Source organism: Centrocercus urophasianus, unplaced genomic scaffold (genome assembly GCF_019232065.1).
Source record: "Centrocercus urophasianus isolate 14NV4802_14NV808 unplaced genomic scaffold, USGS_Curo_1.0 seq_18, whole genome shotgun sequence".
Classification (NCBI taxonomy): domain Eukaryota; kingdom Metazoa; phylum Chordata; class Aves; order Galliformes; family Phasianidae; genus Centrocercus; species Centrocercus urophasianus.
In genome coordinates, this window is record NW_024884733.1 from 4,584,914 (window position 1) to 4,599,842 (window position 14,929).

General features: G+C 45.0%; 1 protein-coding gene and 1 long non-coding RNA gene across 2 annotated transcripts in view; both read left to right on the plus strand.

The window, feature by feature from the left end:
- XPR1 (xenotropic and polytropic retrovirus receptor 1) overlaps positions 1–14,929 on the plus strand; it is a 77,224-nt gene that overhangs the window by 51,180 nt on the left and 11,115 nt on the right. Inside the window, exons 5-11 of the mRNA XM_042819110.1 lie at positions 2,785–2,934; positions 4,157–4,240; positions 4,690–4,771; positions 7,304–7,491; positions 7,721–7,900; positions 12,149–12,314; positions 13,540–13,731. Coding sequence (XP_042675044.1) covers positions 2,785–2,934; positions 4,157–4,240; positions 4,690–4,771; positions 7,304–7,491; positions 7,721–7,900; positions 12,149–12,314; positions 13,540–13,731 — 1,042 coding nt within the window. The remainder of the gene's footprint in view (positions 1–2,784; positions 2,935–4,156; positions 4,241–4,689; positions 4,772–7,303; positions 7,492–7,720; positions 7,901–12,148; positions 12,315–13,539; positions 13,732–14,929) is intronic.
- LOC122160530 lies at positions 7,907–9,934 on the plus strand. Its single transcript, XR_006168854.1, has 2 exons — positions 7,907–9,525; positions 9,644–9,934. It is a non-coding gene; the product is annotated as an uncharacterized LOC122160530 (long non-coding RNA).

Consider the following 14,929-nt stretch of genomic DNA (forward strand, 5'->3'; position numbering starts at 1 on the left):
GTCTTTGTGCTTGTGTTGCCTTCGGTTGCCTCATTCAAGCCAATTTTGCACATCATTTTAGCCTTAGAGACCCTGGCTTAAGTTAAAGAAAGGACCAACCAACACCTAGCAGCCAGCAACATACTTCTTATAGTGTTGTGTTGAGCTGGAAGCACTTTGCTGACCTGCAGAAGGATCTCGGATCCTCTTCCATTTCTGAGCTCTCTGAGCCCAGCACTCTTGGCATGGTCACAACATGCAGTCACTCTGGGGCCTCATAATTTGGTGGTATGTTGTTCTATGCAGGGTTAGAGCTGAGAAGGTGGGGAAGGAACTCTTTTATCTAATGTTTGTAGTGGAACTTGAAATGCTAGCGTAATGTTTCCTCTTGGTGTTACCATGGCAGTGACTCTGACCTTGCTAGATCAGAATTTCTTGTTAAAACATCCACTTTAAAAGAGTGTTTGTAATTCTGTAGGACGCAGGCTCGAAAGAAGTATGAGGAAACAAATCTGTAGTTGTAGTTGGACTTGTAGCACGAGGGGATGTGGTAAATATTGCAGACAGTGATTTCGTTCCAAAATTCTGGAAGTATTAAGATCTTGCTGGGCTTTTGTTTTGTTTTTTTTTTTTCTGGACTTGCTCTGCTTTTAAATATCTCACTATGTTTATTTGTTTTACCACATTAAATAAGAATGGTTTAACATAGAGTCTTTGACTTAAATTTGCTAGATCTGTATTTAGGTCCTTACCAGTAATGCCTGGAGTCTTTTAGCTGTAAGAAATACTTGAATACCACTGTGTAGTGTGGACAAAACTCAATGGGAGGTGACAAAGGTCATTCCTCTGACAAATCCTTTCCTGTTCTACATCAATGAAAAAAGGCATCCTGCACACTTACCTTTTTGACTTGTGCTACCATGAGTCCAGGAGCACTGTGTGCATGCTAAACATTTGCGTAAAACCCATCTGGATCTGATAGCTTTCAGTCTCCAAAAGGAGCAGAGCTTCCTTCTATGGCATATCTTCAAAGAGAATGAGAGAGTCTGTTCCAATTGCTCATGAAGTTGAGGACAAGGAATACATACACTAAATCCCATAACATTGATTTTAAGCACCTTTGAGCTTAGATACAAGAATTACAAATATTCAGTAGCTTGAAGTTTTGGAGAAAGAAGAGGGTGACCTGCTGGGACGATGGAATAGCTGGGGTCATGTCATCCTTCTTGCAGGAAATAGAATGAAACCACATAGATTATATAAAATACTGTGTTTTAGAGCAAAAAAACCTTGCAAAATTAACTGATATGTTACACTTATGGGGCAAATAATTGAGGCTGACTCGGTCTCACTGGAGTGCTGTGCATTTGCCTCGTTGGTGCATTTCCTAACTAGGTATATGAGCAAAGATTGCAAGCCTGCTGCTTCATCCTACTTGATGTGCAATAATATTATGCAACAAGTGGCACTGTTTTTTCACCTTTAATGGCAAAGCATGCCATTAATCAGCTGACTTCAATAAATACAAGTAGTATCCAGCAGAAATGGAAGTCAGGCCTGGAGAAAGCCCTGTGCCAAGTGAAGCATCTTGAATAGCAGGACAAGCAAAATGTGTGACTGAGTGCATGACACTGGGTTGTGTGAGGTGGCACCAGGACGGATGCCACTGTGCCCTGAGGACACTGAAGCCAAGCTGTAGGTCCTGCTAGTGCATGGATCAAGTGCTGTCAGTTCAGGCTGTGGAAAAAAATCTCTGCCCCAAGTCAGCATTTTGTTGCATCTTTTTCATTTCAAATTTATGAAACGGTGACCTGCTCTCCCTGGGTTAGAATGCTGGCTTTTCCAATGGAGAGTAATTAAAGTCTGTTGTCTGCAGTAATGCAGATCAGTAATGCATTGGCTTCCTGCTCCCATCTCCCTAGCTTCATTTCCCCACCTATGGCAGGGGTCTGGTACTAAATCACTCACAGTGTAATTAGATTGGAAATAATTTCGGTGAGTAGTTGGTGCCTCTCCCCAGGGTATTGGATTCTGCTGTTTTCTGTGTTTTTCTTTCCAAGCTAATTTCTAAGGTTGTTTTGAAGTGACTCTTGCATGTGTCACTGCTGTCTGAAGGGGACGTAGAGCCTTTCGAGTTGCATTTTCTGTGCAATGAAGTACAGTATTTCAGATGCATCCTGTCACAGCAATTGCTGTTTAATGCAGTGTGCTGAGCTTTGCCTATCTTTGTTACTGGGTGTTAGGAGAGTCTTGGGTCAGGGCTTAGCACATAGCTTGGAAATCAATCGTTATCTTTCCTGCTGTAACGTGGTGTCGTCTGCTTATCTCACCTCCTGTGTCTGCAAGCCTAGTAGACTGGTTTTGTAGTTGTGGGGTGGGGTGTGCTGGGGAAGAACGTGCTGTCCTGGGGCTGCACTTGGCTGGATTTCATTTGCAGCTGTATGAGAATTTCCCTTCTATAACGTGCTTATTTTGAGAACTTGGAAGGTTTGAAGAAACTAGAAATCGGTGGCCTGGTTCTCTCCACTGGGGAAAAGCCCTTGAAAAGACTAATGTGTGCCTTCCCCTGGGGGATTTGAGCCAAAACATGCTCTTCCTGTGGCAGTTTTTAAGAGCTCATTCCAACTACTGCTTTTGCAGAGACCTGTTGCTGAGCTGCAGTACCTGGGATGCACGCAGTCAGGTGCCCATGCAAGCAGAGCATGTTGGAGAAAAGTTAGGCTTGTTTGTTATTCCTTTCCTTGCTAGCCGTGGCAAATAACCAAGCTGAGCTTCAAAGGCAGTAACTGTTTCCCTCATCTGCAGAACCTGAACTTCACTGGTTTCCGCAAGATCTTGAAGAAGCATGACAAGAACCTGGAGACAACACGAGGGGCAGAGTGGCGCGTGGCCGAGGTGGAGGTGGCACCCTTCTACACCTGCAAGAAGATCAACCAGCTCATCTCTGAAACAGAGGTGAAGATGCTGCTCTGTGTGCTGCTCCTATTGCAGCTAGAAAGCAATGGTTTCTTGTTCGCTGCTGTTTCCTGTAGCATCTGGATGCACCTTGTGTTCACCACTAGGGCAACTAGTAATTAATGTACCACTGATTTCTTGCATTGCTTGCACACGTGTGTAAGTTTGTCTTTAGCTGGCAGCTTTTCACTTTGAGAAACACTGTGTTGTTACCTTACCAGGTAATGGTAACTGGATACATCATAGGAAGCTTTTCCTATCTTTGTTACCATGTATTGGAAGAACACTGTACCAGAAGTCAAATGTAACTTGGAAATCACAGATCACAGAATCACAGAATCACAGAATCACCCGGGTTGGAAGGGACCTCAAGGATCATGTAGTTCCAACCCCCCTGCCTAGCAGGGCCACCAAACACACACATTCAGATCAGGTTGCCCAGGACCCTGTCCAACCTGGCCTTAAACACATCCAAGGACGGGGCATCCACAACCTCCCTGGGCAGCCCGTTCCAGGGCCTAACCACTCTCCTTGTATAGAACTTCCCCCTAACATCCAACCTAAATCTTCCCTCCTTCAACTTCGATCCATTTCCCCTAGTCCTGCTGTTGTCAGCCCTTTTGAAGAGTTTACTCCCCTCGTGGGTGTAGGTTCCCTTCAGGTATTGATAGGCTGCAATGAGGTCACCCCGCAGCCTTCTCTTCTCCAGGCTGAACAAGCCCAACTCCCTCAGCCTGTCCTCATAGGGGAGGTGCTCCAGCCCCCTGATCATCTTAGTCGCCCTCCTCTGGACCCTTTCCAAAATCTCAATGTCTTTCTTGTACTGAGGGCTCCACACCTGGACACAGTACTCCAGATGGGGCCTCACAAGAGCCGAGTAGAGAGGGACAATCACCTCCCTGTCCCTGCTGACCACCCCTCTCCTGATGGAGCCCAGGATCCCATTTGCCTTTCGAGCTGCCAGAGCGCACTGCTGGCTCATGTTCAGTCTCTCGTCCATCAGGACCCCCAGGTCCTTCTCTGCCGAGCTGCTCTCAAGGACCACTCCTCCCAGCCTGTACGGGTGCCTGGGGTTCTTCCGGCCCAAATGCAAAACCTTGCACTTTGCCGTGTTGAACCTCATAATGGTAATAATAAATCAACTGTTACTTTTTGTTTTAATGCAGTATCCTGTACTTACTGTTAGAATGAACTTCCGTGATGTGTGTCTTTATCTCCTTAGGAAGTGGTGACCAATGAGTTAGAGGATGGGGACAGACAGAAGGCTATGAAACGTTTGCGTGTTCCACCTTTGGGAGCAGCTCAGGTAAACAATTGATAGAGCTAAGCTTCAGCAACTTGACAAGATGCCAAATTAGATTAGAAAGTAGTGAAAATACATGGATGTGAGCATGCTCCATAAATTGTGAGGGCAGGGTAGTCACATATTCTACTTAAGTTCCAAAAGACATGGAAACAGCCTGCAGATTGCAGGCATGATAAACATAGGGATGAGGTGAATAATAAAGAGAAAATTGTGCTAATTATAATGTATGCTTACATCTTAAGAGCTGCTGAGAGGCCCCAGCTCTGCTTCAGTTCAGCATCAAGATAGGTAAAAATGTTATGCAACAATTTCAGTGCTGCACTTCAAGGAGGAAGAATGCAGTCTGAGATGAGGCTGCATCCCTGATTTAAAACACACTCTGTGAATGGATCTGATTTTGCTGATAACCTTTTTAATCCCCCATGATTCCACCATTGCTTTGTTCACAGCCTGTACCAGCCTGGACTACATTCAGGGTTGGATTTTTCTGTGGATTGTTCGTTGCACTGAACGTGACTGTCATACTTTCAGGTGGGTATGTTCAGCAGGACCCAGCTGGCTCCCACACCCTGGTGTGGATGTGTTCTTGTCTCTTAGCAGGGACTTGCAACTGAGCTGGTCAGCCTTTTGGGTTGGATCAGCCTGGGTCAGGTCATGCAGTTGTGAATTACTGCTGCTCAGTAATAGATCACATCCTTCTTGTGTTACCTACATGGATTTGGACTTGAAAGGATGTTGATTTTTCTTCTCCTGGTTTCCTTCTTACTTTTGAAAGGATATTCTGGAAGTGTAACATCCATGTGTAAAGACAAGGTGCTTGTTCTGTGAACACGCATTCCTCTTCCACCTTGAGTGAGGTGTTTGCAGAACTTAAATTTTACATAGCACTGATTCACAACAGAGAATAGAACATACGTATAGCTATGTGAATACTGTGTCTTTCCTAATTTTCATTAGGAGTGCATGAGAATGGCACAAAGCTGTGCCAGGGGAGGTTCAGGCTAGATATCAGGAAGAATTTATTTACCATGACTGTGGCGTTGGTTTTATTCTACTATTCCAAGTTTGAGCTCTCACAGGAGTAAAAGGAAGGTCGGTATTCTAGATCCAGATATGGGGCTCCATCACAAGCTGCCTTACTGTGGTGTGTGTGATTTCAGTAATGTAACTTACGTAAGCAGTGCAACAGACAATCAACATATGAGCTCTTGCATTTGGGAAAGCCTGTGTCTGTGTTTTGATTTGAGAGAATTTTTAATCAGATGTTTCTGTAATTGGATCTGAACATCTCCTGGGATAAAATTTCTCTGTTTTAGAAGCTGTTTGCTCTTCCCTTTTGTATAGTAGAGTTAGAAAGTTGCCCCGTCTGTATGAAGGCTCCAATGAATGTGTAGGAGCTGTTCTTTATTCATCAGCCTTTTTTCTTGGTGTAACTTTCATGTTTGGTCTGTAAGATGCAAATAGGACTGAAGCCTGTAGTGCTCATTTCATCTCAGTATTAAGAACAAAAAAGAGACGTGGTTGTGAGCAGGAATTCATAAAAATGATTACACCTCTAAAGCAGATGTTGCTAAACTAGTGTAAATAATTGGTATGTTTGTATCAGCAGACATGATCTGGTATCTCTGAGTTACTTCACATATTGAGCAAAAGCTGCATCCTAGCTGTAAGTTATTTATTTTTAATTGGGCATTCCGTTGCTAACCTCTATGCTATTTTTGCCAAATTGTTTTCATGGTATGATTCACTAAGATAGGATTTCAGAGTTGTTTGTGTAGAACCTGTGAAGCAACATTACACCATGGCCACAGTAGTAAATCGTATCAGTGCTGTTTGGGGCTTAGATTGAACATCAGGAAGCATTTCTTCATGGGGAATATGGCCAATCATAGAATGGCTTGGGTTGCAAGGGACCTCAAGGATCATGAAGCTCCAGCCCCACTGCTGCAGGTAGGGCTGCCAACCTCCACATTTAATTCTAGACCAGGCTGCCCAGGGCAGTGAGGGAGTTCCCATCACACGCTGTAAAGTGTTGAGCTGTGTTCACCACAGGATAAGCCTCATCTGGCTGTTCTGTCTCACATAACAAGCGTATCTGTTCTGGTCTGCGTGGTAACTTCTGCATGTCTGATTCAGTATTTTGGGGCTACTCTGGGTTTGGGAGCAGCTGCAGACATTTCAGATAAAAAATTTGAAATGCATGCTTTAGCAATTTCATGCTCAAGACTCCTTTCTTTCAGTTCATCGATGCACCCCTCATTTCTGTCCAAGCTTGGGCTCTGTTTGCCCGAAACTGATAGTCTGTAGTTCTCTTCTCCCTTTAAAGTGCTTATGGATGAGAAATACTCAGTGGAGCTGGGGATGAGGACAATTGTATGTGCTCTTCTCATCAAACCTCTATCAGGAGCGGAGGTGCAGTGTTCTGCAAGGGGACTCGGCTGGACGGAGCGCTGCTTTATAGGGCTGCTCACTGTTTGAGGCCATTTCCAAAACCCCAAAGACTGAGCAAAGCAAGGAACAGACTTTCCCATATTGCTGCCTTGTGTTGGTTATTCTGCTTGGGTGCGGCTGGCAACTATATTGCTGGTTATGAATATGCATTACGTTATGGCTGTACCTACTTCAGTGATCGGACGCAGTTCAGCGTTGCTGTAAATGCTGTAAATTGTGCTGCCTGGTTTTGTGGGCAGCTGAAATATTTGTATCTCTGTCTGGTGAGATTTCCTCTACGTTAAAGCAGAATGTGTAAGTGGGTGTAGTGATGATTTATGCTTAGTGCTGTCCCTTGAGCCCGCGGTGTGAGACGGGGGACTTGAGATGCTGCTAATGACCTGACTGCACAAGCTGGAGAGAGAATTTTCCCCAGAATACTCATAAATCCTCAAATAGGTTAGGCAGAAGGTCCTCCAGCTGCTAGAATATGCAGGTGAATGACAAGCAGGCCATGCTTTCCTGGGCCGGGGCTGAGTATCTGAGAGCCAGAGCCAGGAAGCGGAGCGCAGGTTTGATTTGTGGCGTGACTTGTGCTATCATTAAGGCCCTTTCATCTTTTTTCTTTGTCAGGTGTGGCTTTTATAGATGGACCAGATGTGTGGCCACTGGTGAGAATCTATCGAGGTGGCTTTCTCCTAATAGAATTCCTCTTTCTCCTGGGTATCAACACGTACGGCTGGAGACAGGCTGGTGTGAATCATGTCCTCATCTTCGAGCTCAATCCCCGCAGCAACCTGTCCCATCAACATCTCTTTGAGGTAAACAGCACAGACTGTTAGCAGAGGCTGAGCTGAGTGCATCAGGAGGATAAGTCCTGCACCATTTCCTGGCAAGGAATTCTAACACAATTAGAGGAGGAAGTTGCTGAAGTCTGATTAGATTACAGGGTTGCGCACTGCTCTCCCTTTTCTTATAATGAGAATTCATTGTGGGGTTTGGAATTATTTTTTCACAAGGTATGTCTGTATTTTGTCTGTCTTTCTGCAGATTGCTGGATTTCTGGGGGTTTTGTGGTGCCTCAGCCTGCTGGCATGTATATATGGTAAATTCATCTACATCCCTATGCAGGTGAATCCACTCATCTTGTATGGCTGCATGTTGCTTTTTCTCATCAACCCTACCAAAACCTTGTATTACAAGTCCCGTTTTTGGCTGCTCAAACTATTGGTAAGTCTCAAAATATAAAATATAAAATAGATAATTAAAAGATTAAAAAGCTGTGGCTAAGCTGTAGCAGTTGAAATATGTGCAAGCATCAGTAATCTTCAGTGTAGAGGGATATTTTACCATTGTACCTATGTATGCATAGAGCAGACCTGATAAATAATTACTGCAACTTATTACTTGCTATTTCTGTTTGCCTCTACTGTTGTTATCTTCATATTGCAGGTAGTTACTAGTTAATCTTCATGTATACAGCTGTATGTAGCATGTCCCTTGATGTAGCTAGTCCTTGACCCAGCTGGGCGTTGCTGGGTTTACTGATGGAGAGGGAATCTTTGCAAAGGTTACTGCTTCCAGGTTGCTGTTTCCAGCAAATCTTTTATGTTCTTAGAAGACCTCATTTTAGATCCAGCTACTGTTTTCTTGGTAAGTTAAGTCTGGTAAATAACGAGTAGTAGATATCCATGCTACTTTGATGTACCAGTTGCAGGTGGGAGTCCAATAGAACTCGTTGGATGGCTCATCAGTTTCTTCCAAAATGGCTGTTTCGCATATTTGCCCCCACCCTGCAGGCCCTTTTAAATTAACCTCAGTCACTTTGGTTCCCTTGATATCTTGTTCTTGCTGGAACTACTCTGAGAGGGGAATTGGGCTGGCTGACATTATTCGTACAATCATTTTAGTGCCAATTAAGACAATTAACTTTGTCTGGAGCATGGCAAAGATGAAATGTAGAGTCATGCTTTAAGTGTGTGCGTGCAGGTATACATGCAAGTAGTTAACCTCTTTAGCCCTGTTATTTGATTTGCTAAGTTACAGCTATTTTGATTTCTCCCCCTGTGCCTTCCAGCATTCAGCCACCTCTCACAAATGTTCCTTTAGTCCCAAGCCTCATTAGTCTTCCTGCTGTCCCTCGGTGCCAGGAAAAGTACAGCCAGTGATCTGACTGTAAGCAATCTCTGTGCTAATTTACCCTAATATCTTCACAGGGTAAGATCCTCAGTCTTCACAGAACTGTTAGTAGCTGTGGTTAGTTCCCAGAGCCTGCTCCATCTCTAGACCTTGCTGCAGCCTGCAACACAGATGTATGTGGAAGCCAATTCATCCCAAGGTCTCCTGGGGAGAAAAGCTTCATCAAAATGCAAGATTGCTATAATGGTAGAAGATCACGAAATTCTTCTGTGTGTCATGCAGGAGGGGGAAGGGGAGAAAAGAGACCAGACAAAACCACTCAGTGTAGCTGTGAAGCTTCTCTAATTTTTATCTCATGCAGTTTTTATTGTGTGTTTTATTTCTTCTCTCACCAGCAGCTATCTGGGTGAAAGGAGGTGTGAATAGTGCAGTTCTTAGAACTCTGCTTTTCACACAAACTCTGACTCGAGGAGCATTTTCTTCTCACACTTGCTATGCTTCATCTCTGGCAGAAATGCAGCCTAGTGTATTGGGTGTAGCTGTGCATTATTGGCACCTCTGATTTTTCTAGAAACAAATCAGGAGGATGTTGTCAGTGTTTTACAGCATTTCCTGATGGAGTGAGGAAGCTTTCTGAATCCACCTGTGCTCACTGGCTGCTTGTTGGTGCTCATGAGCAGGATCTGTGTTGATAATCCCTGATGGACTGACTGCAGGTCACTTCTTGATCTTCCTCTGGGTGAAAAAATGATTTAGCCTGTAGGGAGTTTAATCCCTTCTTTCTTGCCTGCGTGGCACCCTGCTGACGTGAACGTTCTTTGCCTCTGCTTCCAGGAGAGGAGCGTGCTGCATGCATTTGTGTAGGCTGAGGGAAGCAGCTCACCAAGAGGAATCAGATCAGAGTGCAGAGCATGGCATAGCATCTCCATACCGGCCTTTCTGCAGGGAGCTGAAATGGGGAAGCAACTGCAGGGAGCAGAGCAGCATGAGGTGAAAATCTAGGGAAGTCTTCAGCTCAAGCATCTGCTGTCTCAGCACTGGCTTGAAACTGCAGTGATCAGCACCAGAAAGTTTGCGCTTGGATTGTGGAACTGCTGAAATATAATTGCAACCAATGGCTTGAAACTGAAGTTGGACTCTTGGCTGTTATTGCTTTATTCTTAGGATTCATCTTCAGCTGAGGGTTTTGCAGATTCCCTAGCTGGGAAAGGTGGATCTGCTTGTGGAATGGGGATGTGCCAACACTCTCTGGTCCCTGCTCTACAGCTGTCTTGGGCCTGGGGAGGCGTGCAGCAGCCCTGGTCAGAAATGGGAGCTTTTTTGGGGGGTTAGAGGAGTTCAAACTGCAGCTCCTGTCTGTGGGGATTGTGGATGGCGATAGCAGGGCCTTAGCTGGGCCATCTGCATATCTGCGACTCCTTGTCTGCTCTAACCTTTAGGTGGAAAGCTTCTGCTCTCTTAAAAGTTCTGTACTGTCATCACCTAGTGTCCAAGTGTCTCTCATTAATCAAAGAATCAGAGAATGGCTCGGGTTGGAGGAGACCTTCAAGATCATCTTTCTTCTGCTATGGGCCCCAGATGTGAACACAGTACTCCAAAAGGGAACGTCATGAGGGCAGTGCAGAGGAGGACAGTCCCCTCCCTGCCCTGTGCCACCCCTCTGTTGATGCAGCCCAGGAGCTGATGGCCTTCCAGGCTGCAGGAGCACACTGCTGCCTCGTGTCCATCTTTCTGTCCACCAGGACCCCCAAGTCCTCCTCAGCAGGGCTCTCAATGAGTTCTTCTCCAAGTCTGTACATGTGTCTGGGATTGCCCTGCCCCAAGTGCAGCACCTTGCTCTTGGCCTTGCTGAGCCTCTTTAGATTCTCACGGACCCACTTTTTTGAGCCTGTCCAGGTCCCTCTGGATGGCTTCCCTTCCTTCTGCTGCTTGAATTGCACTGTGCAGCTTGGTGCAGATTTGCTGAAGGTGCACTCAATCCCTCTGTGAATGCCATTGATAAAGATGCTGAAGAGCTCCAGGTTCCCCTGGAGTCACCAACCTCCACCTGGGCACAGAACCATTGACCACAACCCTCTGGCTGCAACCACCCAACTGATTGTTTATCCACTGGATGGTCCACCATCCAAATCCGTAGGACTCCAATTTAGAGCTAAGGATGTTGCGTGCGTTAAACTGTTAGGAAAAAATAAAATTCTATGAGTAAAGGTAATCAGATGGTATAAGGGGTTGCTCGTAAAAGGGGGGATGGTCTGTATGAGAAAGAAGGCTGCTGCACCTTCTCTGATCTCTGCAGTGCTTCCACGCCAGGGCTGCTTTGAGAGCAGCCGTCCCTCACACTCAAGCCTTTGTAATAAGTGCTGTCCTACCTGAGCATGGGAGCTTTCTGGGTCAAGGTCTCTATCTGCTATTTAATGCCTCAAAGTCTTGATCCCTTCCTTGGCTTCAAAATATAGAACCTTAAATTGGCATTACTAGCCCAGCTGGGGTTGTGTCAGTCCTTTCCTGGGTTTCCGTAACGGTGTATCATTTAGGTTAATAAGGAGAGCAGTATAAAAGATCATTGTTAGCCTGTGCTTTCATTAATTTAAAGGTTCATAAATCTCTCAACTACAGGATGGTGCTGGGGCTGTCTCTTTGAGAAATTGGCCGTTAGTAGCTATAACTAACTGGGTAGAGAGAGTTGTAATCGAAGGTAATGGACCATGAAAGCTGGCTGGTTTGAATGTAGCAAAACTGCTGTTGAGGCTTAGAGGGAAAGTGGACTGGGATGAAGAGGGAGTTTAACTGACACTTAATAGGATCTCCTCTGCTCTCTATTTAACTCTTTGGTGCTGGAAGGTTTGGGAGATCCAGCTAAATAACGGTACTCACTGGTACAACTGTGAGCGCCAGAGAACAGTTAAGTACACTGAGACATGGTCAGATTAAGGGCCAAGTTATGGGTCTCTTATCTGACTGATGTTAAGTCTGAAGGTAAGGTAACGAAGTTAAGGTAACGTGTGGCTGAAAGAAAGTGCCAGAAGTGCCTGGTCAGCATGAGGAGCACTGGGAAGAGCTCTTACACGGAGACTGCGAGCTTGGTTGGGAAAATGAAAACTTGGAGAGGATGAATAGTTAAGCACAGGAGGAGAATTAGATGTCTGGAAGCAGGAATTTTATTTGTACTTGAAATAGGGAGACAATTATCTTTCTTTTTTCAGCAGGAGCAAAAGATCAGCAAGAAATCTGCAAATATTTTCGTTTAATTCCCGTATTTGTTCGACGCTGTGATGTTCTGCTGCTGCAGATGGGTCTTTGCTAATATGTCACACAAATTATTCCTTTTTCTTTCAACAGTTTCGAGTGTTCACTGCTCCCTTCCACAAGGTGGGCTTCGCAGATTTCTGGCTGGCTGATCAGCTCAACAGCCTGGTTGTAATACTCATGGATCTGGAATACATGATTTGCTTCTACAGCTTCGAGGTTCAGTGGACGGACAGTGATGGACTTCTGGCAAACACAGGTAGAGAAATGCTGACAGCTTTGTGAGTGCTGTCAGAATGACCTGAAAAATACCAAGCAAGGCAACTTCTTAGGCAGCTGATTTGAAGAGGCCAACCAATGACACGGAACTGAAATAACTGGCCTTTCTTGTAAGCTTGGCATTGGAGAGATTCTCCCGTTTCTTGCTTCCATCCAGAGAAATGGAATTTCACATCAGTGCTCGTTTCCTAACCCAGTCGTTTGGCCTGACTTGCACATTCATCAGAGGATGTTAGAGCACTTATTGATTGGAAAGACAAAACGATTTTCCTGGCGTTGTTTCATTTCAGTGGTTTAACCACGTATTTGCTTTTAGCCTGTTGCTGTTGCTTAGCACGAAAATGAGTTGAGGTCGTTAACCACAGCTTTCAGTGCTGTAGCCTGGTTCTTAAAGGCTCCATCAGCATAGCCTGAAGCAAGAGAGGACTGAGAAACTTCCTCAGAAGTCCTTATTTGTCACATTTGATGCTAGAAGAGCAGGGCGGTGCGTGCTCTGCCTCTCTCCTTTCTAGCCAGGGAAGTCACAGAGCTGATGTGTGAATTCTGACTTTGGCCTTCCCAGTGGCAAAGCCATACCTGGCTCCTACTGAATTAGGCTGTGTTCTATCCATTTTAAGCAGTGACTGCTGGCAAATTGTGTTGTCTGATGGTTTTGACACTTGCTAAGAGAGATTGCAGCATGCTTCAATAAGCATCAGCATTCGCTTTGTTTTTCCAATCTGTCTGATCTTTATCTTCCATTTATGACAGTGTTGGAATTAACTACGTATTTGTCTTATTCAACAAAACCAAAAACCAAAACAAGTTATAAAATAACTGTGTGGATAATGACTAGTCCTCCAAACCCTGGAATAAAGTGCTTCAGAATAACTATCAGCTAACGAAGCTGTCTCCATTAGTTGGAGTAAGAAACAAACATTTGTTTTAAATGTGCTGAGCAAGACTGCAGAAAAATATGGTATGCTTGGGGGGTTGTAGTTAGAGCTGGGATTTTCTTGGTTGTTTCCTTAACAAGAGGACTTCAGGCTTCCTGTGTGACATGGTGCTGTGTTTGCACAGTTGCCTCTCACCCCAGTTGTTCAATCTGTGTTCATGCTTTGCTCCACCTTTCAAAGATGGAAATAAATAAATGGTAACGTTTTTTTCACATGCAAGAAAGGTCAAAAGTTACTGACTCTGTATCTCTGACACTTTTTTTCTTGCAGATGATCAGATTTGTTACAGCTACTCCTACGGAGTGAGAGCAGTTGTCCAGTGCATCCCTGCTTGGTTGCGATTCATCCAGTGCCTGCGCCGGTACCGCGATAACAAACGGGCCTTTCATCTGGTTAACGCTGGAAAATATTCCACCACCTTCTTTGTGGTGACATTTGCAGCCCTCTACAGCACTCATAAAGGTACTGGTTATGTTGGAAGGCCATTTGCCCATCGGTGTGCTCATCAGGTCACGCTCTAGAAGGGATGCTGAAGACCACCTCAGCCACTTTCTTACCAAGTTCGAGTGATAGCAGTGTGAAAACGCAGTATTGGTTCTTTATGTTCAAGTATTGTCTCGTGGTGCTGAGCTGGTTTTTCATTGGTGACTCTGCTGTTGAGGAGTGGTCAATATTTACGAGCACAGCTCTGGTGGGGCAGATATGTCTCACCAGTTCTTTTTCTGTTGAATGAGAACATCCTGGGCTAAGTCATGGGGTTTTCCTCTTCCATGGGGAAAAACTTAGGATTGGATTCCCTTTCAAATGTAGACTTTGGCCTTCCAGCATCTGTGAAACATCTCAGTGGAAAGTCAAAGGGCTGCCTAGCTGGTAAAAAGTAAATACTTCAAAATAATACTTGAAGTATTTTTTGCATACCTGCTCTAAAGGAGGAAACTGGAATACCTGTCAGTTCTTGCTGTGATGGGAGGTTGGGTGGGAGACGTCTAAGGAGAGGGAGAATGTAGGAAATACTTTTGCCTTGGCATTCATGAACAGTTGCAGCTTGTCTGTCATCCCTAAACACAGGGAGATGTGCACAGTGCTGGGAAAACGCCCTCTCTGGATTTTCCTGTGTGTTTGTATCCATGTTTTTTTCTGCAGCTGGCAGGGAGTTGTTTCCAATCCATTTAACTGCAGATTGAGCTCTGATCCCCAAGTTCCCCATCTCCCTGGAAACGACAATTACTTGATTCTGCTTCTTGCTCTGAAGGAAAAAGCTTTTCGTTTCTGCACTTCAGGCAGTCACCCTGCCTCTCATTGTTCTCAAGTCCTCAAAGCTGTATTCTTTCATTTTAAAATATACGCCTCCTTTATCTCCTGGAATTAACAGCTACACATGCTCATGAGCTATTGCTTATCCTGAAATATGATTGTGGCAAGGCAGGGAAAAGGGTTGGATGTATGCTCCTAGTTCCCATGCTGGTTGTGGGTGAGGAAGCAGGGTTATTAGAAACCTTTCTGTGGCCAGTGGCTCTGGAGCCATGCACGTAACATTTGCCAAGCTTTGCATCTTAATGGCACAAACCCAGTGTGGCAACAGTGGTGATGGATGCTGTCAGAGCTCTTCACCTTGCTCCTCGTGCATCCCCTCCTGCTGCTCCCCCACAGGGCTTGCTCC